This window comes from Scyliorhinus torazame, chromosome 24 (assembly GCF_047496885.1).
Source record: "Scyliorhinus torazame isolate Kashiwa2021f chromosome 24, sScyTor2.1, whole genome shotgun sequence".
NCBI lineage: Eukaryota > Metazoa > Chordata > Chondrichthyes > Carcharhiniformes > Scyliorhinidae > Scyliorhinus > Scyliorhinus torazame.
Window position 1 is genome coordinate 4,540,185 of NC_092730.1, and position 27,188 is coordinate 4,567,372.

A 27,188-nucleotide genomic window follows, 5' to 3' on the forward strand; every position below is an offset into this window, starting at 1 on the left:
CCTCTTCCCCCCCCCCCCAGGCAGCGCGTTCCAGACCCACCTCTCCCCCCCCCCCCTCCAGGCAGCGTGTCCCAGACCCCGCCTCTCCCCCCCCCCTCCCAGGCAGCGCGTTCCAGACCCTACACCCCCCCCTCCCAGGCAGCGCGTTCCAGACCCGCCTCTCCCCCCCCCTCCAGGCAGCGCGTCCAGACCCCGCCTCTCCCCACCCTCCCAGGCAGCGCGTTCCAGACCCCGCCTCTTCCCCCCCCCCCCCCCCTCCCCAGGCAGCGCGTTCCAGACCCCACCTCTCCCCCCTCCCAGACAGCGCGTTCCAGACCCTCACCCCCCCCCCCTCCCAGGCAGCGCGTTCCAGACCTCACCCCCCCCCTCTCAGGCAGCGCGTCCAGACCCCTCACCAACCCCCCCCCCCTCCCAGGCAGCGCGTTCCAGACCCGCCTCTCCCCCCCCTCCCAGGCAGCGCGTTCCAGACCCGCCCTCTCCCCCCCTCCCAGGCAGCGCGTTCCAACCCCGCCTCTTCCCCCCCCCCCCCCCAGGCAGCGCGTTCCAGACCCGCCCTCTCCCCCCCCCCCCCCTCCCAGGCAGCGCGTTCCAGACCCTCACCCCCCCCCCCCTCTCAGGCAGCGCGTTCCAGACCCGCCTCTTCTCCCCCCCCACTCCCAGGCAGCGCGTTCCAGACCCGCCTCTTCCCCCCCTTCCCAGGCAGCGTGTCCCAGACCCGCCTCTCCCACCCTCCCAGGCAGCGCGTTCCAGACTCGCCTCTCCCACCCCTCCAGGCAGCGCGTTCCAGACCCTCACCCCACCCCCTCCCAGGCAGCGCGTTCCAGACCCGCCTCTCCCCCCCCTCCCAGGCAGCGTGTCCCAGACCCGCCTCTTCCCCCCTCCCAGGCAGCGCGTTCCAGACCCGCCTCTTCCCCCCCCCCCCTCCCAGGCAGCGTGTCCCAGACCCGCCTCTCCCACCCTCCCAGGCAGCGCGTTTCCAGACCCTCACCCCACCCCCTCCCAGGCAGCGCGTTCCAGACCCGCCTCTCCCCCCCCCCCCTCCCAGGCAGCGTGTCCCAGACCCGCCTCTTCCCCCTCCCAGGCAGCGCGTTCCAGACCCGCCTCTTCCCCCCCCCCCTCCCAGGCAGCGTGTCCCAGACCCGCCTCTCCCACCCTCCCAGGCAGCACGTTCCAGACCCGCCTCTCCCACCCCTCCCAGGCAGCGCGTTCCAGACCCGCCCTCTCCCACCCTCCCAGGCAGCACGTTCCAGACCCGCCTCTTTCCCCCCAACCCCCCACCCTCCCAGACAGCGTGTCCCAGACCCGCCTCTACCCCCCCTCCCAGACAGCGTGTCCCAGACCCGCCTCTACCCCCCTCTCCCAGGCAGGCGTGATCCAGACCCGCCTCGACCCCCCCTCCCAGGCAGCGCGTTCCAGACCCTCACCCCCCCCTCCCAGGCAGCGCGGTCCAGACCCGCCCTCTACCCCCTCCCAGGCAGCGGGGAGTGGGGAGAATGTGGGACTAGCTCCCACGGGAGTGGGGAGAATGTGGGACTCGCTCCCACGGGGAGTGGGGAGAATGTGGGACTCGCTCCCACGGGGAGTAGGGAAAATGTGGCACTCGCTCCCACGGGGTTTGGGGTGAATGTGGGACTCGCTCCCACGGGGAGTGGGGAGAATGTGGGACTCGCTCCCACGGCGAGTGGGGAGAATGTGGGACTCGCTCCCACAGAGAGTGGGAAGAATGTGGGACTCGCTCTCACGGGGAGTGTGGAGAATGTGGCACTCGCTCCCACGGGGAGTGGGGAGAATGTGGGACTCGCTCCCACGGGGAGTGGGGGGGAATGTGGGACTCGCTCCCACGGGTAGTGGGGAGAATGTGGGACTCGCTACCGTGGGGAGAATGTGGGACTCGCTGCCACGGGGAGAATGTGGGACTCGCTCTCACGGTGGGACTTGCTCCCGCGGGGAGTGGGGAGAATGTGGGACTCGCTGCCACGGGGAGAATGTGGGACTCGCTCCCACGGAGAGAATGTGGGACTCGCTCCCACGGGGAGTGGGGAGAATGTAGGACTCACTCCCACGGGGAGTGGGGAGAATGTGGGACTCACTCCCACGGGGAGTGGGGAGAATGTGGGACTCGCTCCCCATGGGGAGTGGGGAGAATGTGGGACTCGCTCCCCATGGGGAGTGGGGAGAATGTGGGACTCGCTGCCACGGGGAGAATGTGGGACTCGCTCCCACGGGGAGTGGGGAGAATGTGGGACTCACTCCCACGGGGAGTGGGGAGAATGTGGGACTCACTCCCACGGGAGTGGGGAGAATGTGGGACTCGCTCCCCATGGGGAGTGGGGAGAATGTGGGACTCGCTCCCCATGGGGAGTGGGGAGAATGTGGGACTCGCTCCCACGGGGAGTGGGGAGAATGTGGGACTCGCTCCCACGGGGAGTGGGGGGAATGTGGGACTCGCTCCCACGGGGAGTGGGGAGAATGTGGGACTCGCTACCGTGGGGAGAATGTGGGACTCGCTGCCACGGGGAGAATGTGGGACTCGCTCTCACGGGGAGAATGTGGGACTCGCTCCCACGGGGAGAATGTGGGACTCGCTCCCACGGGGAGTGGGGAGAATGTGGGACTTGCTCCCGCGGGGAGTGGGGAGAATGTGGGACTCGCTGCCACGGGGAGAATGTGGGACTCGCTCCCACGGGGAGAATGTGGGACTCGCTCCCACGGGGAGTGGGGAGAATGTGGGACTCACTCCCACGGGGAGTGGGGAGGAATGTGGGACTCACTCCCACGGGGAGTGGGGAGAATGTGGGACTCGCTCCCCATGGGGAGTGGGGAGAATGTGGGACTCGCTCCCCATGGGGAGTGGGGAGAATGTGGGACTCGCTCCCACGGGGAGTGGGGAGAATGTGGGACTCGCTCCCACGGGGAGTGGGGAGAATGTGGGACTCGCTCCCACGGGGAGTGGGGGAGAATGTGGGACTCGCTCCCACGGGGAGTGGGGGAGAATGTGGGACTCGCTCCCACGGGGAGTGGGGAGAATGTGGGACTCGCTCCCACGGGGAGTGGGGGAGAATGTGGGACTCGCTCCCACGGGGAGTGGGGAGAATGTGGGACTCGCTCCCACGGGGAGTGGGGAGAATGTGGGACTCGCTCCCACGGGGAGTGGGGGAGAATGTGGGACTCGCTCCCACGGGGAGTGGGGGAGAATGTGGGACTCGCTCCCACGGGGAGTGGGGGAGAATGTGGGACTCGCTCCCACGGGGAGCGGGGAGAATGTGGGACTCGCTCCCACGGGGAGTGGGGAGAATGTGGGACTCGCTCCCACGGGGGAGCGGGGAGAATGTGGGACTCGCTCCCACGGGGAGTGGGGAGAATGTGGGACTCGCTCCCACGGGGAGTGGGGAGAATGTGGGACTCGCTCCCACGGGGAGTGAGGAGAATGTGGGACTCGCTCCCACGGGGAGTGGGGAGAATGTGGGACTCACTCCCACGGGGAGTGGGGAGAATGTGGGACTCGCTCCCACGGGGAGTGGGGAGAATGTGGGACTCGCTCCCACGGGGAGTGGGGGAGAATGTGGGACTCGCTCCCACGGGGAGTGGGGAGAATGTGGGACTCGCTCCCACGGGGAGTGGGGGAGAATGTGGGACTCGCTCCCACGGGGAGTGGGGGAGAATGTGGGACTCGCTCCCACGGGGAGTGGGGAGAATGTGGGACTCGCTCCCACGGGGAGTGGGGAGAATGTGGGACTCGCTCCCACGGGGAGTGGGGAGAATGTGGGACTCGCTCCCACGGGGAGTGGGGGAGAATGTGGGACTCGCTCCCACGGGGAGTGGGGAGAATGTGGGACTCGCTCCCACGGGGAGCGGGGAGAATGTGGGACTCGCTCCCACGGGGAGTGGGGAGAATGTGGGACTCGCTCCCACGGGGGAGCGGGGAGAATGTGGGACTCGCTCCCACGGGGGAGTGGGGGAGAATGTGGGACTCGCTCCCACGGGGAGTGGGGAGAATGGGGGACTCGCTCCCACGGGGGAGCGGGGAGAATGTGGGACTCGCTCCCACGGGGGAGTGGGGAGAGTGTGGGACTCGCTCTCATGGGGAGAATGTGGGACTCGCTCCCACGTGGGAGTGGGGAGAATGTGGGACTCGCTCCCGCGGGGAGTGGGGAGAATGTGGGACTCGCTCCCACGGGGAGTGGGGAGAATGTGGGACTCGCTCCCGCGGGGAGTGGGGAGAATGTGGGACTCGCTCCCACGGGGAGTGGGGAGAATGTGGGGACTCGCTCCCACGGGGAGCGGGGAGAATGTGGGACTCGCTCCCACGGGGGAGTGGGGAGAATGTGGGACTCGCTCCCACGGGGAGTGGGGAGAGTGTGGGACTCGCTCTCACGGGGAGAATGTGGGACTCGCTCCCACGGGGGAGTGGGGGAGAATGTGGGACTCGCTCCCACGGCGAGTGGGGAGAATGTGGGACTCGCTCCCACGGCGAGTGGGGAGAATGTGGGACTCGCTCCCACGGGGAGTGGGGAGAATGTGGGACTCGCTCCCACGGGGAGTGGGGAGAATGTGGGACTCGCTCCCACAGGGAGTGGGGAGAATGTGGGACTCGCTCCCACGGGGAGTGGGGGAGAATGTGGGACTCGCTCCCACGGGGAGTGGGGAGAATTTGGGACTCGCTCTCAGGGGGAGTGGGGAGAATGTGGGGCTCGCTCCCTTGGGGGGTGGGGAGAATGTGGGACTCGCTCCCACGGTGAGTGGGGAGAATGTGGGACTCGCTCTCACGGGGAGTGGGGAGAATGTGGGACTCGCTCCCACGGGGAGTGGGGAGAATGTGGGACTCGCTCTCACGGGGAGTGGGGAGAATGTGGGACTCGCTCCCACGGGGAGTCGGGAGAATGTGGGACTCGCTCCCACGGGGAGCGGGGAGAATGTGGGACTCGCTCCCACGGGGAGCGGGGAGAATGTGGGACTCGCTCCCACAGGGAGTGGGGAGAATGTGGGACTCGCTCCCACGGGGAGCGGGGAGAATGTGGGATTCGCTCCCACGGGGAGCGGGGAGAATGTGGGACTCGCTCCCACGGGGAGTGGGGAGAATGTGGGACTCGCTCCCACGGGGAGTGGGGAGAATGTGGGACTCGCTCCCACGGGGGAGTAGAGCAGGCAGAGACGCGGAGGGGGGTTTATTCGAGGCAGCGGAATGGAACCCTGGGTATGATGAGGCAGAGTTTGGGGGTGGAAATGGATGGGGGGGGGGCCGTTGCACTGCGGAATGGGTGGGGGGGGGGGGCCGTTGCACTGCGGAATGGGTGGGGGGGGGGGCCGTTGCACTGCGGAATGGGTGGGGGGGGGGCCGTTGCACTGCGGAATGGGTGGGGGGGGGGGCCGTTGCACTGCGGAATGGGTGGGGGGGGCCGTTGCACTGCGGAATGGGTGGGGGGGGGCCGTTGCACTGCGGAATGGGTGGGGGGGGCCGTTGCACTGCGGAATGGGTGGGGGGGGGGCGTTGCACTGCGGAATGGGTGGGGGGGGGCCGTTGCACTGCGGAATGGGTGGGGGGGGCCGTTGCACTGCGGAATGGGTGGGGGGGGGCCGTTGCACTGCGGAATGGGTGGGGGGGGGGCCGTTGCACTGCGGAATGGGTGGGGGGGGGCCGTTGCACTGCGGAATGGGTGGGGGGGGGCCGTTGCACTGCGGAATGGGTGGGGGGGGCCGTTGCACTGCGGAATGGGTGGGGGGGGGCCGTTGCACTGCGGAATGGGTGGGGGGGGGCCGTTGCACTGCGGAATGGGTGGGGGGGGGCCGTTGCACTGCGGAATGGGTGGGGGGGGGCCGTTGCACTGCGGAATGCTGTCACACTCTTCTTTCAGGTACGAGCAGAGCGAGTGGGGCTGGAAGGACCGGGAAAAGGAGGAAGAGATGAGGGACGAGCGGGCCTGGTACCTGGTCGCGCGGGAAGGAGCGATGCCGACAGCGTTCTCACATTTCCGATTTGATGTGGAGTGTGGGGAGGAAGTACTGTACTGGTATTCTATCATTACTTTAATGATTCCCCTCGGAGGGTGACGGCTGACATCCTGCCAGACCCCTGGCAGGAGGGGGGGGACTTACGTGGGGGGCGAGGACCTGATGTAAAACTGCCAGAGGCGGGAAGCTCCCTCTACACTGTCCCCATCAAACACTCCCAGGACAGGTACAGCACGGGGTTAGATACAGAGTAAAGCTCCCTCTACACTGTCCCCATCAAACACTCCCAGGACAGGTACAGCACGGGGTTAGATACAGAGTAAAGCTCCCTCTACACTGTCCCCATCAAACACTCCCAGGACAGGTACAGCACGGGGTTAGATACAGAGTAAAGCTCCCTCTACACTGTACCCATCAAACATTCCCAGGACAGGTACAGCACGGGGTTAGATACAGAGTAAAGCTCCCTCTACACTGTCACCATCAAACACTCCCAGGACACGTACAGCACGGGGTTAGATACAGAGTAAAGCTCCCTCTACACTGTCCCCATCAAACACTCCCAGGACAGGTACAGCACGGGGTTAGATACAGAGTAAAGCTCCCTCTACACTGTCCCCATCAAACATTCCCAGGACAGGTACAGCATGGGGTTAGATACAGAGTAAAGCTCCCTCTATACTGTCCCCATCAAACACTCCCAGGACACGTACAGCACGGGGTTAGATACAGAGTAAAGCTCCCTCTGCACTGTCCCCATCAAACACTCCCAGGACAGGTACAGCACGGGGTTAGATACAGAGTAAAGCTCCCTCTACACTGTCCCCATCAAACACTCCCAGGACAGGTACAGCATGGGGTGAGATACAGAGTAAAGCTCCCTCTACACTGTCCCCATCAAACACTCCCAGGACAGGTACAGCACGGGGTTTGATACAGAGTAAAGCTCCCTCTACACTGTCCCCATCAAACATTCCCAGGACAGGTACAGCACGGGGTTAGATACAGAGTAAAGCTCCCTCTACACTGTCACCATCAAACACTCCCAGGACACGTACAGCACGGGGTTAGATACAGAGTAAAGCTCCCTCTACACTGTCCCCATCAAACACTCCCAGGACAGGTACAGCACGGGGTTAGATACAGAGTAAAGCTCCCTCTACACTGTCCCCATCAAACATTCCCAGGACAGGTACAGCATGGGGTTAGATACAGAGTAAAGCTCCCTCTATACTGTCCCCATCAAACACTCCCAGGACACGTACAGCACGGGGTTAGATACAGAGTAAAGCTCCCTCTGCACTGTCCCCATCAAACACTCCCAGGACAGGTACAGCACGGGGTTAGATACAGAGTAAAGCTCCCTCTACACTGTCCCCATCAAACACTCCCAGGACAGGTACAGCATGGGGTGAGATACAGAGTAAAGCTCCCTCTACACTGTCCCCATCAAACACTCCCAGGACAGGTACAGCACGGGGTTAGATAACAGAGTAAAGCTCCCTCTACACTGTCCCCATGAAACACTCCCAGGACAGGTATAGCACGGGGTTAGATACAGAGTAAAGCTCCCTCTGCACTGTCCCCATCAAACACTCCCAGGACAGGTACAGCACGGGGTTAGATACAGAGTAAAGCTCCCTCTACACTGTCCCCATCAAACACTCCCAGGACAGGTACAGCACAGGGTTAGATACAGAGTAAAGCTCCCTCGACACTGTCCCCATCAAACACTCCCAGGACAGGTACAGCACGGGGTTAGATACAGAGTAGATTTCCCTCTACACTGTCCCCATCAAACACTCCCAGGACAGGTACAGCACGGGGTTAGATACAGAGTAAAGCTCCCTCTACACTGACCCATCAAACACTCCCAGGACAGGCACAGCACTGGGTTAGATACAGAGTAAGGCTCCCTCTACACTCACCATCAAACACTCCCAGGACAGGTACAGCACGGGGTTAGATACAGAGTAAAGCACCCTCTACACTGTCCCCATCAAACACTCCCAGGACAGGTACAGCACGGGGTTAGATACAGAGTAAAGCTCCCTCTGCACTGTCGCCATCAAACACTCCCAGGACAGGTACAACACGGGGTGAGATACAGAGTAAAGCTCCCTCGACACTGTCCCCATCAAACACTCCCAGGACAGGTACAGCACAGGGTTAGATACAGAGTAAAGCTCCCTCGACACTGTCCCCATCAAACACTCCCAGGACAGGTACAGCACGGGGTTAGATACAGAGTAAAGCTCTCTCTACACTGTCCCCATCAAACACTCCCAGGACAGGTACAGCACGGGGTTAGATAACAGAGTAAAGCTCCCTCTACACTGTCCCCATGAAACACTCCCAGGACAGGTACAGCACGGGGTTAGATACAGAGTAAAGCTCCCTCTGCACTGTCCCCATCAAACACTCCCAGGACAGGTCCAGCACGGGTTAGATACAGAGTAAAGCTCCCTCTACACTGTCCCCATCAAACACTCCCAGGACAGGTACAGCACAGGGTTAGATACAGAGTAAAGCTCCCTCGACACTGTCCCCATCAAACACTCCCAGGACAGGTACAGCACGGGGTGAGATACAGAGTAAAGCTCCCTCTACACTGTCCCCATCAAACACTCCCAGGACAGGTACAGCACGGGGTGAGATACAGAGTAGATTTCCCTCTACACTGTCCCCATCAAACACTCCCAGGACAGGTACAGCACGGGGTTAGATACAGAGTAGATTTCCCTCTACACTGTCCCCATCAAACACTCCCAGGACAGGTACAGCACGGGGTTAGATACAGAGTAAAGCTCCCTCTACACTGACCCATCAAACACTCCCAGGACAGGTACAGCACGGGGTTAGATACAGAGTAAAGCTCCCTCTACACTCACCATCAAACACTCCCAGGACAGGTACAGCATGGGGTTAGATACAGAGTAAAGCTCCCTCTACACTGTCCCCATCAAACACTCCCAGGGCAGGTACAGCACGGGGTTAGATACAGGGTAAAGCTCCCTCTACACTGTCCCCATCAAACACTCCCAGGACAGGTACAGCACGGGGTTAGATACAGAGTAAAGCTCCCTCTACACTGTCCCCATCAAACTCTCCCAGGACAGGTACAACACGGGGTTAGATACAGAGTAAAGCTCCCTCTACACTGTCGCTATCAAACACTCCCAGGACAGGTACAGCACGGGGTGAGATACAGAGTAAAGCTCCCTCTACACTGTTCTCATCAAACACTCCCAAGACAGGTACAGCACGGGGTTAGATACAGAGTAAAGCTCCCTCTACACTGTCCCCATCAAACACTCCCAGGACAGGTACAGCACGGGGTTAGATACAGAGTAAAGCTCCCTCTACACTGTCCCCATCAAATACTCCCAGGGCAGGTACAGCACGGGGTTAGATACAGAGTAAAGCTCCCTCTACACTGTCCCCATCAAACACTCCCAGGGCAGGTACAGCACGGGGTTAGATACAGAGTAAAGCTCCCTCTACACTGTCCCCATCAAACACTCCCAGGACAGGTACAGCACGGGGTTAGATACAGAGTAAAGCTCCCTCTGCACTGTCCCCATCAAACACTCCCAGGACAGGTACAGCACGGGGTTAGATACAGAGTAAAGCTCCCTCTACACTGTCTCCATCAAACACTCCCAGGACAGATACAGCACGGGGTTAGATACAGAATAAAGCTCCCTCTACACTGTCTCCATCAAACTCTCCCAGGACAGGGACAGCACGGGGTTAGATACAGAGTAAAGCTCCCTCTACACTGTCCCCATCAAACACTCCTAGGACAGGTGCAGCACGGGGTCAGATACAGAGTAAAGCTCCCTCTACGCTGTCCCCATCAAACACTCCCAGGACAGGTCCAGCACGGGGTTAGATACAGAGCAAAGCTTCCTCTACACTCTCCCCATCAAACACTCCTAGGACAGGTACAGCACGGGGTCAGATACAGAGTAAAGCTCCCTCTACACTGTCCCCATCAAACACTCCCAGGACAGGTACAGCAGGGGGTTAGATACAGAGTAAAGCTCCCTCTACACTGTCCCCATCAAACACTCCCAGGACAGGTACAGCACGGGGTTAGATACAGAGTAAAGCTCCTCCACACTGTCCCCATCAAACACTCCCAGGACAGGTACAGCACGGGTGAGATACAGAGTAAAGCTCCCTCTACACTGTCCTCATCAAACACTCCCAGGACAGGTACAGCACGGGGTTAGATACAGAGTAAAGCTCCCTCTACACTGTCCCCATCAAACACTCCCAGGGCAGGTACAGCACGGGGTTAGATACAGAGTAAAGCTCCCTCTACACTGTCCCCATCAAACACTCCCAGGACAGGTACAGCACGGGGTTAGATACAGAGTAAAGCTCCCTCTACACTGTCCCCATCAAACACTCCCAGGGCAGGTACTGCACGGGGTTAGATACAGAGTAAAGCTCCCTCTACACTGTCCCCAATAAACACTCCCAGGGCAGGTACAGCACGGGGATAGATACAGAGTAAAGCTCCCTCTACAATGTCCGCATCAAACACTCCCAGGACAGGTACAGCACGGGGTTAGATACAGAGTAAAGCTCCCTCTACACTGTCCGCATCAAACACTCCCAGGACAGGTACAGCACGGGGTTAGATACAGAGTAAAGCTCCCTCCACACTGTCCCCATCAATCACTCCCAGGACAGGTACAGCACGGGGTTAGATACAGAGTAAAGCTCCCTCTACACTGTCCCCATCAAACACTCCCAGGACAGGTACAGCACGGGGTTAGATACAGAGTAAAGCTCCATCTACACTGTCCCCATCAAACACTCCCAGGACAGGTACAGCACGGGGTTCGGTACAGAGTAAAGCTCCCTCTACACTGTCCCCATCAAACACTCCCAGGACAGGTACAGCACGGGGTTAGATACAGAGTAAAGCTCCTCCACACTGTCCACATCAAACACTCCCAGGACAGGTACAGCACGGGGTGAGATACAGAGTAAAGCTCCCTCTACACTGTCCCCATCAAACACTCCCAGGACAGGTACAGCACGGGGTTCGGTACAGAGTAAAGCTCCCTCTACAATGTCCCCATCAAACACTCCCAGCACAGGTACAGCACGGGGTTAGATACAGAGTAAAGCTCCCTCTACACTGTCCCCATCAAACACTCCCAGGGCAGGTACAGCACGGGGTTAGATACAGAGTAAAGCTCCCTCTACACTGTCCCCATCAAACACTCCCAGCACAGGTACAGCACGGGGTTAGATACAGAGTAAAGCTCCCTCTACACTGTCCCCATCAAACACTCCCAGCACAGGTACAGCACGGGGTTAGATACAGAGTAAAGCTCCCTCTACACTGTCCCCATCAAACACTCCCAGGGCAGGTACAGCACGGGGTTAGATACAGAGTAAAGCTCCCTCTGCACTGTCCCCATTGAGCACTCCCAGGACAGGTACAGCACGGGGTTAGATACAGAGCAAAGCTCCCTCTACACTGTCCACATCAAACACTCCCAGGACAGGTACAGCACGGGGTTAGATGCAGAGTAAAGCTCCTCTACTCTGTCCCCATCAAACACTCCCAGGACAGGTACAGCACTGGGTTAGATACAGAGTAAAGCTCCCTCTACACTGTCCCCATCAAACACTCCCAGGACAGGTACAGCACGGGGTGAGATACAGAGTAAAGCTCCCTCTACACTGTCCCCATCAAACACTCCCAGGACAGGTACAGCACGGGGTTAGATACAGAGTAAAGCTCCCTCTACACTGTTCCCGTCAAACACTCCCAGGGCAGGTACAGCACGGGGTTAGATACAGAGTAAAGCTCCCTATACACTGTCCCCATCAAACACTCCCAGGGCAGGTCCAGCACGGGGTTAGATACAGAGTAAAGCTCCCTCTACAATGTCCCCATCAAACACTCCCAGGACAGGTACAGCACGGGGTTAGATACAGAGTAAAGCTCCCTCTACACTGTCCCCATCAAACACTCCCAGGACAGGTACAGCACGGGGTTAGATACAGAGTAAAGCTCCCTCCACACTGTCCCCATCAATCACTCCCAGGACAGGTACAGCACGGGGTTAGATACAGAGTAAAGCTCCCTTGACACTGTCCCCATCAAACACTCCCAGGACAGGTACAGCACGGGGTTAGATACAGAGTAAAGCTCCCTCTACACTCGCCCCATCAAACACTCCCAGGACAGGTACAGCACGGGGTGAGATACAGAGTAAAGCTCCCTCTACACTGTCCCCATCAAACACTCCCAGGACAGGTACAGCACGGGGTTAGATACAGAGTAAAGCTCCCTCTACACTGTCCCCATCAACACTCCCAGGACAGGTACAGCACGGGGTTAGATACAGAGGAAAGCTCCCTCTACACTCTCCCCATGAAACACTCCCAGGACAGGTACAGCACGGGGTTAGATACAGAGTAAAGCTCCCTCTGCACTGTCCCCATCAAACACTCCCAGGACAGGTCCAGCACGGGGTTAGATACAGAGTAAAGCTCCCTCTACACTGTCCCCATCAAACACTCCCAGGACAGGTACAGCACAGGGTTAGATACAGAGTAAAGCTCCCTCGACACTGTCCCCATCAAACACTCCCAGGACAGGTACAGCACGGGGTTAGATACAGAGTAGATTTCCCTCTACACTGTCCCCATCAAACACTCCCAGGACAGGTACAGCACGGGGTTAGATACAGAGTAAAGCTCCCTCTACACTGACCCATCAAACACTCCCAGGACAGGTACAGCACGGGGTTAGATACAGAGTAAAGCTCCCTCTACACTCACCATCAAACACTCCCAGGACAGGTACAGCATGGGGTTAGATACAGAGTAAAGCTCCCTCTACACTGTCCCCATCAAACTCTCCCAGGACAGGTACAACACGGGGTTAGATACAGAGTAAAGCTCCCTCTACACTGTCGCCATCAAACACTCCCAGGACAGGTACAGCACGGGGTGAGATACAGAGTAAAGCTCCCTCTACACTGTTCTCATCAAACACTCCCAAGACAGGTACAGCACGGGGTTAGATACAGAGTAAAGCTCCCTCTACACTGTCCCCATCAAACACTCCCAGGACAGGTACAGCACGGGGTTAGATACAGAGTAAAGCTCCCTCTACACTGTCCCCATCAAATACTCCCAGGGCAGGTACAGCACGGGGTTAGATACAGAGTAAAGCTCCCTCTACACTGTCCCCATCAAACACTCCCAGGGCAGGTACAGCACGGGGTTAGATACAGAGTAAAGCTCCCTCTACACTGTCCCCATCAAACACTCCCAGGACAGGTACAGCACGGGGTTAGATACAGAGTAAAGCTCCCTCTGCACTGTCCCCATCAAACACTCCCAGGACAGGTACAGCACGGGGTTAGATACAGAGTAAAGCTCCCTCTACACTGTCTCCATCAAACACTCCCAGGACAGATACAGCACGGGGTTAGATACAGAGTAAAGCTCCCTCTACACTGTCTCCATCAAACTCTCCCAGGACAGGGACAGCACGGGGTTAGATACAGAGTAAAGCTCCCTCTACACTGTCCCCATCAAACACTCCGAGGACAGGTGCAGCACGGGGTCAGATACAGAGTAAAGCTCCCTCTACGCTGTCCCCATCAAACACTCCCAGGACAGGTCCAGCACGGGGTTAGATACAGAGCAAAGCTTCCTCTACACTCTCCCCATCAAACACTCCTAGGACAGGTACAGCACGGGGTCAGATACAGAGTAAAGCTCCCTCTACACTGTCCCCATCAAACACTCCCAGGACAGGTACAGCAGGGGGTTAGATACAGAGTAAAGCTCCCTCTACACTGTCCCCATCAAACACTCCCAGGACAGGTACAGCACGGGGTTAGATACAGAGTAAAGCTCCTCCACACTGTCCCCATCAAACACTCCCAGGACAGGTCCAGCACGGGTGAGATACAGAGTAAAGCTCCCTCTACACTGTCCTCATCAAACACTCCCAGGACAGGTACAGCACGGGGTTAGATACAGAGTAAAGCTCCCTCTACACTGTCCCCATCAAACACTCCCAGGGCAGGTACAGCACGGGGTTAGATACAGAGTAAAGCTCCCTCTACACTGTCCCCATCAAACACTCCCAGGACAGGTACAGCACGGGGTTAGATACAGAGTAAAGCTCCCTCTACACTGTCCCCATCAAACACTCCCAGGGCAGGTACTGCACGGGGTTAGATACAGAGTAAAGCTCCCTCTACACTGTCCCCAATAAACACTCCCAGGGCAGGTACAGCACGGGGATAGATACAGAGTAAAGCTCCCTCTACAATGTCCGCATCAAACACTCCCAGGACAGGTACAGCACGGGGTTAGATACAGAGTAAAGCTCCCTCTACACTGTCCGCATCAAACACTCCCAGGACAGGTACAGCACGGGGTTAGATACAGAGTAAAGCTCCCTCCACACTGTCCCCATCAATCACTCCCAGGACAGGTACAGCACGGGGTTAGATACAGAGTAAAGCTCCCTCCACACTGTCCCCATCAAACACTCCCAGGACAGGTACAGCACGGGGTTAGATACAGAGTAAAGCTCCCTCTACACTGTCCCCATCAAACACTCCCAGGACAGGTACAGCACGGGGTTCGGTACAGAGTAAAGCTCCCTCTACACTGTCCCCATCAAACACTCCCAGGACAGGTACAGCACGGGGTTAGATACAGAGTAAAGCTCCTCCACACTGTCCACATCAAACACTCCCAGGACAGGTACAGCACGGGGTGAGATACAGAGTAAAGCTCCCTCTACACTGTCCCCATCAAACACTCCCAGGACAGGTACAGCACGGGGTTCGGTACAGAGTAAAGCTCCCTCTACAATGTCCCCATCAAACACTCCCAGCACAGGTACAGCACGGGGTTAGATACAGAGTAAAGCTCCCTCTACACTGTCCCCATCAAACACTCCCAGGGCAGGTACAGCACGGGGTTAGATACAGAGTAAAGCTCCCTCTACACTGTCCCCATCAAACACTCCCAGCACAGGTACAGCACGGGGTTAGATACAGAGTAAAGCTCCCTCTACACTGTCCCCATCAAACACTCCCAGCACAGGTACAGCACGGGGTTAGATACAGAGTAAAGCTCCCTCTACACTGTCCCCATCAAACACTCCCAGGGCAGGTACAGCACGGGGTTAGATACAGAGTAAAGCTCCCTCTGCACTGTCCCCATTGAGCACTCCCAGGACAGGTACAGCACGGGGTTAGATACAGAGCAAAGCTCCCTCTACACTGTCCACATCAAACACTCCCAGGACAGGTACAGCACGGGGTTAGATGCAGAGTAAAGCTCCTCTACTCTGTCCCCATCAAACACTCCCAGGACAGGTACAGCACTGGGTTAGATACAGAGTAAAGCTCCCTCTACACTGTCCCCATCAAACACTCCCAGGACAGGTACAGCACGGGGTGAGATACAGAGTAAAGCTCCCTCTACACTGTCCCCATCAAACACTCCCAGGACAGGTACAGCACGGGGTTAGATACAGAGTAAAGCTCCCTCTACACTGTTCCCGTCAAACACTCCCAGGGCAGGTACAGCACGGGGTTAGATACAGAGTAAAGCTCCCTATACACTGTCCCCATCAAACACTCCCAGGGCAGGTCCAGCACGGGGTTAGATACAGAGTAAAGCTCCCTCTACAATGTCCCCATCAAACACTCCCAGGACAGGTACAGCACGGGGTTAGATACAGAGTAAAGCTCCCTCTACACTGTCCCCATCAAACACTCCCAGGACAGGTACAGCACGGGGTTAGATACAGAGTAAAGCTCCCTCCACACTGTCCCCATCAATCACTCCCAGGACAGGTACAGCACGGGGTTAGATACAGAGTAAAGCTCCCTTGACACTGTCCCCATCAAACACTCCCAGGACAGGTACAGCACGGGGTTAGATACAGAGTAAAGCTCCCTCTACACTCTCCCCATCAAACACTCCCAGGACAGGTACAGCACGGGGTGAGATACAGAGTAAAGCTCCCTCTACACTGTCCCCATCAAACACTCCCAGGACAGGTACAGCACGGGGTTAGATACAGAGTAAAGCTCCCTCTACACTGTCCCCATCAACACTCCCAGGACAGGTACAGCACGGGGTTAGATACAGAGGAAAGCTCCCTCTACACTCTCCCCATCAAACACTCCCAGGACAGGTACAGCACGGGGTGAGATACAGAGTAAAGCTCCCTCTACACTGTCCCCATCAAACACTCCCAGGACAGGTACAGCACGGGGTTAGATACAGAGTAAAGCTCCCTCTACACTGTCCCCATCAACACTCCCAGGACAGGTACAGCACGGAGTGAGATACAGAGTAAAGCTCCCTCTACACTGTCCCCATCAAACACTCCCAGGACAGGTACAGCACGGGGTTAGATACAGAGTAAAGCTCCCTCTACACTGTCCCCATCAAACACTCCCAGGACAGGTACAGCACTGGGTAAGATACAGAGCAAAGCTCCCTCTGCACTCTCCCCATCAAAAACTCCAAGGATAGGTACAGCACGGGGTTAGATACAGAGTAAAGCTCCCTCTACACTGTCCCCATCAAACACTCCCAGTTGAGGTGGGGAATGTGTGGAAATGGGATGAAGCTGTGTTTGAAAGTTATTCTCGCTGTGTGGTGATCTGACACGCGTGTCTTGTGTTACAGTTATGAGGTTCAGCTGGAATGTCGGGTGAGGAGGAAAGGGTTGGGCAAATTCTTAATGCAGATTCTACAGCTTTTAGCAAACAGGTAAATAGGTTGTGGATATTGTAGGGACAGTAAATTTGACTCCCCATTCTCACTTAGAACATAGAACATTACAGCGCAGTACAGGCCCTTCGGCCCTCGATATTGCGCCGACCTGTGAAACCACTCGAAAGCCCATCTACACTATTCCCTTATCGTCCATATGTCTATCCAATGACCATTTGAATGCCCTTAGTGTTGGTGAGTCCACTACTGTTGCAGGCAGGGCATTCCACGCCCTGACTACTCTCTGAGTAAAGAACCTATCTCTGACATCTGTCTTATATCTATCTCCCCTCAATTTAAAGCTATGTCCCCTCGTGCTAGACATCACCATCAGAGGAAAAAGGCTCTCTCACTGTCCACCCTATCCAATCCTCTGATCATCTTGTATGCCTCAATTAAGTCACCTGTTAACCTTCTCTCTAACGAAAACAGCCTCAAGTCCCTCAGCCTTTCCTCATAAGATCTTCCCTCCATACCAGGCAACATTCTGGTAAATCTCCTCTGCACCCTTTCCAATGCTTCCACATCCTTCCTATAATGCGGCGCACAGAATTGCACGCAATACTCCAAATGCGGCCGCACCAGAGTTCTGTACAGCTGCAACATGACCTCATGGCTCCGAAACTCAATCCCTCTACCAATAAAAGCTAACACACCGTACGCCTTCTTAACAACCCTCTCAACCTGGGTGGCAACTTTCAGGGATCTATGTACATGGACACCGTGATCTCTCTGCTCATCCACACTGCCAAGAATCTTACCATTAGCCCAGTACTCGATCTTCCTGTTATTCCTTCCAAAATGAATCACCTCACACTTTTCTGCATTAAACTCCGTTTGCCACCTCTCAGCCCAGCGCTGCAGCTTATCTATGTCCCTCTGTAACTTGTAACACCCTTCCGCACTGTCCACAACTCCACCGACTTTAGTGTTATCTGCAAATTTACTCACCCATCCTTCTACGCCCTCCTCCAGGTCATTTATAAAAATGACAAACAGCAGTGGTCCCAAAACAGATCCTTGTGGTACACCACTAGTAACTGGACTCCAGTCTGAACATTTCCCATCAACCACCACCCTTTGTCTTCGAGCTAGCCAATTTCTGATCCAAACTGCTAAATCACCCTGAATCCCATGCCTCCGTATTTTCTGCAGTAGCCTACCGTGGGGAACCTTATCAAACGCTTTATTGAAATCCATATACACCACATCAACTGCTTTACCCTCATCCACCTGTTTGGTCACCTTCTCAAAGAACTCAATAAGGTTTGTGAGGCACGACCTACCCTTCACAAAACCGTGTTGACTATCTCTAATCAAATTATTCCTTGCCAGATGATTATACATCCTATCTCTTATAAACCTTTCCAAGATTTTGCCCACAACAGAAGTAAGGCTCACTGGTCTATAGTTACCGGGGTTGTCTCTACTCCCCTTCTTGAACTCGGGGACAACATTTGCTATCCTCCAGTCTTCTGGCACTATTCCTGTAGACAAAGATGACTTAAAGATCAAAGCCAAAGGCTCATAAGAACATAAGAACTAGGAGCAGGAGTAGGCCATCTGGCCCCTGGAACCTGCTCCACCATTCAATGAGATCATGGCTGATCTTTTGTGGACTCAGCTCCACTTTCTGGCCCGAACACCATTAGCCTTAATCCCTTTATTCTTCAAAAAACTATCTATCTTTATCTTAAAAACATTTAATGAAGGAGCCTCGACTGCTTCACTGGGCAAGGAATTCCATAGATTCACAACCCTTTGGGTGAAGAAGTTCCTCCTAAACTCAGTCCTGAATCTACTTCCCCTTATTTTGAGGCTATGCCCCCTAGTTCTGCTTTCACCCGCCAGTGGAAACAACCTGCCCGCATCTATCCTATCTATTCCCTTCATAATCTTATATGTTTCTATAAGATCCCCCCCTCATCCTTCTAAATTCCAACGAGTACAGTCCCAGTCTACTCAACCTCTCCTCGTAATCCAACCCCTTCAGCTCTGGGATTAACCTAGTGAATCTCCTCTGCACACCCTCCAGCGCCAGTACGTGCTTTCTCAAGTAAGGAGACCAAAACTGAACACAATACTCCAGGTGTGGCCTCACTAACACCTTATACAATTACAGCATAACCTCCCTCGTCTTAAACTCCATCCCTCTAGCAATGAAGGACAAAATTCCATTTGCCTTCTTAATCACCTGTTGCACATGTAAACCAACTTTCTGCGACTCATGCACTAGCACACCCAGGTCTCTCTGCACAGCAGCATGTTTTAATATTTTATCATTTAAATAATAATCCCTTTTGCTGTTATTCCTACCAAAATGGATAATCTCACATTTGTCAACATTGTATTCCATCTGCCAGACCCTAGTCCATTCACTTAGCCTGTCCAAATCCCTCTGCAGACTTCCAGTATCCTCTGCACTTTTTGCTTTACCACTTATCTTAGTGTCGTCTGCAAACTTGGACACATTGCCCTTGGTCCCCAACTCCAAATCATCTATGTAAATTGTGAACAGTTGTGGGCCCAACACTGATCCTTGAGGGACACCACTAGCTACTGATTGCCAACCAGAGAAACACCCATTAATCCCCACTCTTTGCTTTCTATTAATTAACCAATCCTCTATCCGTGCTACTACTTTCCCCTTAATGCCATGCATCTTTATCTTATGCAGCAACCTTTTGTGTGGCACCTTGTCAAAGGCTTTCTGGAAATCCAGATATACCACATCCATTGGCTCCCCGTTATCTACCGCACTGTTAATGTCCTCAAAAAATTCCACTAAATTAGTTAGGCATGACCTGCCCTTTATGAACTCATGCTGCGTCTGCCCAATGGGACAATTTCCATCCAGATGCCTTGCTCTGTCTTCCTTGATGATAGATTCCAGCATCTTCCCTACTACCGAAGTTAAGCTCACTGGCCTATAATTACCCGCTTTCTGCCTCCCTCCTTTTTTAAACAGTGGTGTCACGTTTGCTAATTTCCAATCCGCCGGGACCACCCCACAGAGTCTAGTGAATTTTGGTAAATTATCACTAGTGCATTTACAATTTCCCTAGCCATCTCTTTTAGCACTCTGGGATGCATTCCATCAGGGCCAGGAGACTTGTCTACCTTTAGCCCCATTAGCTTGCCCATCACTACCTCCTTGGTGATAACAATCCTCTCAAGGTCCTCACCTGTCATAGCCTCATTTCCACCAGTCACTGGCATGTTATTTGTGTCTTCCACTGTGAAGACCGACCCAAAAAACCTGTTCAGTTCCTCAGCCATTTCCTGATCTACCATTATTAAATCTCCCTTCTCATCCTCTAAAGGACCAATATTTACCTTAGCCACTCTTTTTTGTTTTATATAATTGTAGAAACTTTTACTATCTGTTTTTATATTCTGAGCAAGTTTACTCTCATAATCTATCTTACTCTTCTTTATAGCTTTTTAAGTAGCTTTCTGTTGCCCCCTAAAGATTTCCCAGTCCTCTAGTCTCCCACTGATCTTTGCTACTTTGTATGTTTTTTCCTTCAATTTGATACTATCCTTTATTTCCTTAGATATCCACGGTCGATTTTCCCTCTTTTTACCGTCCTTTTTGTTGGTATAAACCTTTGCTGAGCACTGTGAAAAATCACTTGGAAGGTTCTCCACTGTTCCTCAACTTTTTGACCATAAAGTCTTTGCTCCCAGTCTACCTTAGCTAGTTCTTCTCTCATCCCATTGTAATCTCCTTTGTTTAAGCACAAAACACAAGTGCTTGATTTTACCTTCTCACCCTCCATCTGTGTTTTAAATTCCACCATATTGTGATCACTCCTTCCGAGAGGATCCCTAACTATGAGATCCTGAATCAATCCTGTCTCATTACACAGGACCAGATCTAGGACCGCTTGTTCCCTCGTAGGTTCCATTGCATACTGTTCCAGGAAACTATCGTGGATACATGCTATAAACTCCTCCTCAAGGCTGCCTTGACCGACCTGGTTAAACCAATCGACATGTAGATTAAAATCCCCCATGATAACTGCTGTACCATTTCTACATGCATCTGTTATTTCTTTGTTTATTGCCTGCCCCACCATAATGTTACTATTTGGTGGCCTATAAATTACTCCTATCAGTGACTTTTTCGCCTTACTAGTCCTGATTTCCACCCAAATGGATTCAACCTTATCCTCCATAGCACCGATGTCATCCCTTACTATTGCAATCTTACTCAGCAATCTCCTCCCTAGCTTCCCAGAGAATCCTAGGATAAATCCCATCCGGCCCAGGGGACTTATCTTTTTCACACTTTCCAGAATTGCTAACACCTCCTCCTTGTGAACCTCAAGCCCTTCTAGTCTAGTAGCCTGAATCTCCGTATTCTCCTCGACAACATTGTCTTTTTCCTGTGTGAGTACTGATGAAAAATATTCATTTAGCACCTCTCCTATCTCCTCGGACTCCAAGCACAACTTCCCACTACTGTCCTTGACTGGCCCTACTCTTACCCTAGTCATTCGTTTATTCCTGACATATCTATAGAAAGCTTTAGGGTTATCCTTGATCCTACCTGCCAAAGACTTCTCATGTCCCCTCCTGCTCTTCTTAGCTCTCTCTTTAGGCCCTTCCTAGCTAACTTGTAACTCTCGAGCGCCCTAACTGAACCTTCATGTCTCATCTTTACATAAGTCTCCTTCTTCCTCTTGACAAGTGTTTTGACTGCTTTAGTAAACCACGGTTCCCACACTCGACCACTTCCTCCCTGCCTGACAGGTACATACTTATCAAGAACACGCAGTAGCTGTTCCTTGAACAAGCTCCACATTTCCATTGTGCTCATTCCCTGCAGTTTTCCTCTCCATCCGATGCATCCTAAGTCTTGCCTCATCGCATCATAATTGCCTTTCCCTCTAAAAGGCCTAGATACCCTCCAGTGCTACACCCAAAGGCCATCTTGATGTCAGGCTAGATAATGCTCTTTGATCAAGGTAGATAGCAATCCCTTCCACTCCCCTTTTACTGTCCTCCAGTCTGAGGTGGGGGGGGGGCTGTGTCTGGAGATGGGGCACCTTGCTAATTTCTCGAAGTTCCAGAATGTGCCGGTTTCTGGAGACGATTCTCCGAGCCCTCTCCCGACAGTGTTCCCCCTGTGAACAGAGGGGTTCGGCAGGCGTGAAGTGCCCTGGCAAAGCATCCTGGATTGCGGGGGTTGCAGTGTGTTGGGGGGAGGGGGGGGGGGTTGACTGGGGGGCAGGGGGAGATCCCGGATTGCAGTGTGCTGGGGGGAGGGGGGGTGGTGGGGGGGTAGGGGTGGAGATCCCGGGTTGCAGTGTGCTGGGGGGAGGGGGGTGACTGGGGGGCAGGGGGAGAACCTGGGTTGCAGTGTGGTGGGGGGTGGGGGGGAAGTTCCCGGGTTGCAGTGTGCTGGGGGGAGGGGGTGTGAGTGACGGGGGGGCAGGGGGAAATCCCGGGTTGCTGGGGGGAGGGGGGGGTGAGTGACTGGGGGGCAGGGGGAGATCCCGGGTTGCAGTGTTGCTGGGGGGGGGGGGGGGTCTGACTGGGGCGGCAGGGGGAGATCCCGGGTTGCAGTGTGCTGGGGGGAGGGGGGTGGAGATCCCGGGTTGCAGTGTGCTGGGGGGAGGGGGGGTGGTGGGGGGCAGGGGGCGATCCCGGGTTGCAGTGTGCTGGGGGGAGGGGGGTGACTGGGGGGCAGGGGGAGATCCCGGGTTGCAGTGTGCTGGGGGGGGAGGTGGAGATCCCGGGTTGCAGTGTGCTGGGGGGAGGGGGGGTGGTGGGGGGCAGGGGGCGATCCCGGGTTGCAGTGTGCTGGGGGGAGGGGGGTGACTGGGGGGCAGGGGGAGATCCCGGGTTGCAGTGTGCTGGGGGGGGGGGGTGGAGATCCCGGGTTGCAGTGTGCTGGGGGGGGTGACTGGGGGGCAGGGGGAGGTCCCGGGGTTGCAGTGTGCTGGGGGGGGTGGTGACTGGGGGGCAGGGGGAGAACCCGGGTTGCAGTGTGCTGGGGGGAGGGGGGGAGGTGACTGGGGGGCAGGGGGGGGAGATCCCGGGTTGCAGTGTGCTGGGGGGAGGGGGGGAGGTGACTGGGGGGCAGGGGGAGAACCCGGGTTGCAGTGTGCTGGGGTTAGGGGGGGGGGGGAGTGACTGATGGGGGGGGAGTTCCCGGGGTTGCAGTGTGCTGGGGTTAGAGGGGGGGGGGGGAGTTCCCGGGGTTGCAGTGTGCTGGGGGGAGTGACTGGGGGGGGGGATCCCGGGTTGCAGTGTGCTGGGGGGGGGAGGGGGGACCCCGGGTTGCAGTGTGCTGGGGGGGGGGGAGGGGGGACCCCGGGTTGCAGTGTGCTGGGGGGAGGGGGGGGGGTTCCCGTGGTTGCACTGTGCTGGGGGGCAGGGGGAGTTGCTGGGGGAGGGGGGGGTTTGACTGGGGGGAGGGGGGATCCTGGGTTGCAGTGTGCTGGGGGAGGGGGGAGGTGACTGGGGGGCAGGGGGCGATCCCGGGTTGCAGTGTGCTGGGAGGAGGGGGAGGGGGTTTAACTGGGGGGCAGGGGAGTTCCCTGGGTTGCAGTGCGCTGGGGGAGGTGGGAGGTGACTGGGGGGCAGGGGGAGATCCCGGGGTTGCTGGGCGGAGGGGGGAGGTGACTGGGGGGCAGGGGGAGATCCCGGGGTTGCTGGGGGGAGGGGGGAGGTGACTGGGGGGCAGGGGGAGATCCCGGGGGGAGGGGGGAGGTGACTGGGGGGCAGGGGGAGATCCCGGGGTTGCTGGGAGGAGGGGGGGGGGTTTGACTGGGGGACAGGGGGAGTTCCCGGGTGGCAGTGTGCTGGGAGGAGGGGGGGGGGGGTTTGACTGGGGGGCAGGGGAGTTCCCTGGGTTGCAGTGCGCTGGGGGAGGGGGGTGGTGACTGGGGGGCAGGGGGAGATCCCGGAGTTGCTGGGAGGAGGGGGGGGTTTGACTGGGGGGCAGGGGAGTTCCCGGGGTTGCAGTGCGCTGGGGGAGGTGGGAGGTGACTGGGGGGCAGGGGGAGTTCCCGGGTGGCAGTGTGCTGGCAGGAGGGGGGGGGTTTGACTGGGGGGCAGGGGAGTTCCCGGGGTTGCAGTGCGCTGGGGGAGGTGACTTGGGGGCAGGGGGAGATCCCGTGGTTGCTGGGGGGAGGGGGGAGGTGACTGGGGGGGAGGGTGAGTTCCCGGGGTTGCACCGTGCTGAGGAATCGGATTTGACGAGGCTGATTGTTGCTCTCTCTCTTCCTCCCAGCTCACAGATGAAGAAAGTGGTGTTGACGGTATTTAAACACAATCGCCCTGCCTACCAGTTCTTCAGACACGCAATGCAGTAAGTTGGACCTTAGTGGGGAGATCTGGCGTCTGCCGTAATTGTAAAATTGTGCTATGTCTGACGATACATCCACGCGAACCCCCGTGCACCCGTATGCAATCCAATCGCTCTGTCAAAGTACTTTGTTCCTCTCTGAAACCCATGGCTAATATTTATCAGCTAACGACTATCCGGCAGGTTACCTGCTCAGTACCTCCGCTGTTTCATTGGGATCTGATTGTCGACAGATTGGCTGCTGCATTCCGCACTTTACAACAGGAACTTCAAAATTGGGTCAACTGCTGTAAACGTGGGCCACCCAAATGCGCTATAGAAATGCAAGTCTGTAATTTCTTTCCCGGCCTGACTGGAGACTTGCAGTGTGCTGGGGGGAGGGGGGGGGGGGGTGACTGGGGGGAGGGGGGAATCCCGGGTTGCTGGGGGGAGGGGGGATCCCATGCGGCCCAACGTTAATATCCTCGGTCACCGGGGCAGATGGAGCAGGGGAATAAACGTGTACCTGTCAGCATGGTTGTGGAATCAAAATCAACATCTTAGTCATGGATCGGACCGCGCTCGTTCCTGTCTTACCTTTGTTCAGTTTGACGCGGGCAGAGAGGGCGCAGACAAGGGCTCCTGATTGTTGGCTGTCGGACTGAGGTGAATCACCAGGGGGCTTCCGGCCCCAGCAAACCCGTAGTTTAAGCCCCCCCCCCCCCCCCGCGGCTGCTGCCATTTACCGCTCCGTCTTTCCGTTCCGCCAGGTTCGACATTGACGAGTCTTCGCCCAGCCTGTCCGGGTGCTGCCGGGACGACTGCTCCTACGAGATACTGAGCCGGAGAACCAAATACGGGGAGCACCCGCACAGCGGGCCGCCTTGCGGGGGCTGCTGCCACTGAAGGGGCAACCTCGACCCCTCCCCTGTCCCACCGACCGACCTCCGAGCCGGCCTTTCCCCGGCAAGAAGACCCCTGGCTCCACAGGAGAAGGGAAAGTCAAGTGAGTGTGTGTTGAGCGTGCCAGCTGCCTGCAGCACAGGGGACGTTACAAAAAAGCTTTGTCTCAAAGGTTTTCTTTTTAACACACACTCACTATATATATATATACTGTGAATATCGCCCAGTTCTCACTGCCAGCCCAGACAGGACCTGCTTGTTTAGAGCTAAACCTCCTTGTTATTTACTGGACAAACGACAAAATCGCCCTTTTGAATACTAAAACGAATCCTGCCACCTGCTTTTTTTTAAAAAAGCAACTTTTTATAAGTAATGATTTTTGGTGCGAGTCGAACGGAGCAGAAAAACAGCAGGACCTTTTGGGGCTTTTCTATCTTTTAAGTTTTGAATAAATCATGTTTCAACCGGTTCGAGGACAATGTGTATAGTATGTCTGTAATATATTTTTTTCAAAAGAAATTGTATCCACGCTCTCTTGCTGTGAATGTTCTCCCATTTTGTACTCCCCAGTAGGAAGCAAAAAGAGAGGTGCTGTCGAAGCTTTTTGTTCAGGACTCATCAGGACAGGGCAGTCCCGTTCCAATCAATCAGCAGAATCGTGTGCCGGATGTTTTGTAAGCCCGGCTCGGTTGCGAACAGCAGGAGGTGGGGGGGGGGGGGGACCCGCTGTTCGATACGATTCACCAGGTCGTTGGAATGTACGGCTCACATACCTAGCATCACGCCGGTCCTGGAATCCATATCCAAGCGTTACTCGATCGTGTGACGGGCAGGACATTGTTTTGGCTAGCTAGCTACGCCCTGTTAGTGGAGCACACCGCTCGTGTTGCTTCTGCGATTGGACAGCACTTGCCAAACAATCCCGATTGTGCCGGGAATTACACTGCGAACCAATTTAAGGTTATCGGTCGGGCTCGCAGTGTGGCTGACTCACGCGTGCTGGAAGCCACATATATTCACACACGCACATCCCTGTCCTTTGACGACGCAAAGAGCACGTGGGCACATTGTGTCTTTTTCAGATAAACAGAAGCTTGGGGGACAGGCATTCCCTAGTTCGTTCCCTACGGCAGTTCCTTGACCAATCCGAGTCGGTCTGCCTCATTTGAATTTGAATAAAAGCTTGGAAGTTGACTGTTCCCTGGTGCATTCTCCACGGCAACGCCTCCACACCAATCAGAGTCCACTGGGCAACCAATCAGCACCCCTCCCGCGACATAAATTGGTTTCCCCTTTATTGGTACTCTTGCGAAATGTCCTGATGGGTGCAACACAGAAAGCTTCGACGGCATGTTCCTTTCAACAACGTTCAAGTCCTGTACCGTCAAACGACGAATTATAATAGGAACTGCCAGTGTGGATCAGTGGCTGAGTAATTACACCGCGCCCCATCACCACTGGGGGGCGCTTCAGTGTTACTCTTGGTAGAAGGAAATTAGCACCTGACAACTTAACATCGATAGTTTCATTGTTAGAAATTTGGGATGGAGGTATAATCGCAGAGCGTATGGCATTAAGATAGGACCGAACCGCAGCTAGTCTAGCTACCCCTCAATCTCCGCTTCACCCAGAGGCAGCACCAGCTGCCCAGGACGCGATTCCTGGATTGTATCACCAGCGAGAAGTAAATGTTTCCTCCTGGTCATATGCCGCGATCGGGGGTGGGGGGGGGGGGTGGGCGGGCTAAGCTGGTTGTGCGATCCCGGAACGTTTTTCAGCACCTTGACCAGCCGGAGCGACACAAACCCGAATGTCTTCGAAATCCGGTTGGGGATTGTGTCTTCGTCGAAGAGGGTCGGAAGCTGGATTCTAAACTCAATCGATCTTTGTAGAGTGCTCCGCCTTCGCACCCTGATTTTCCCTTCATTCCCGAATCCTGTTTAGCTCCACGCCGGGTGTCAGTCCCGGAGGAAGCAGGGAGCATCCAAAGTATCTGAAATCGTCTGTGCCTCCTGGTTGTGGCTCTTGTGTGGTTTTTAAAATATATAATTGTTGAATAAATATTTTTACCATCGTTCTCCCTTACCTGGTTTTGTTCCTGAGCTTTTCTTCAGCCCTCCGTCCAGTTTTACTCTTGAGGAAGGGCGAGTAGCAGCAGGTTCTTTCCTTCTGTCTGCAACCGTGAAGAGCACTTTCCGCAGCGCAGGCTGAACAGGCAGCAGGTGCAGCCCAGAGG

At 55.9% G+C, this 27,188-nt stretch overlaps 2 protein-coding genes across 2 annotated transcripts in view; one reads left to right on the forward strand and one right to left on the reverse strand.

Annotated features, from left to right (window-relative positions):
- The window catches only part of LOC140400183 (REST corepressor 2-like), a 1,146,610-nt gene that overhangs the window by 2,012 nt on the left and 1,117,410 nt on the right, over window positions 1–27,188 (reverse strand). The gene's annotated exons all lie outside the window — the stretch shown is intronic.
- Window positions 5,830–26,676, forward strand: naa40 (N-alpha-acetyltransferase 40, NatD catalytic subunit). Its single transcript, XM_072489556.1, has 4 exons — window positions 5,830–6,008; window positions 16,663–16,746; window positions 23,996–24,073; window positions 24,820–26,676. The coding sequence occupies exons 1-4, from the start codon at window positions 5,830–5,832 to the stop codon at window positions 24,953–24,955; spliced, it is 477 nt and encodes a 158-aa protein (XP_072345657.1). The 3' UTR covers window positions 24,956–26,676.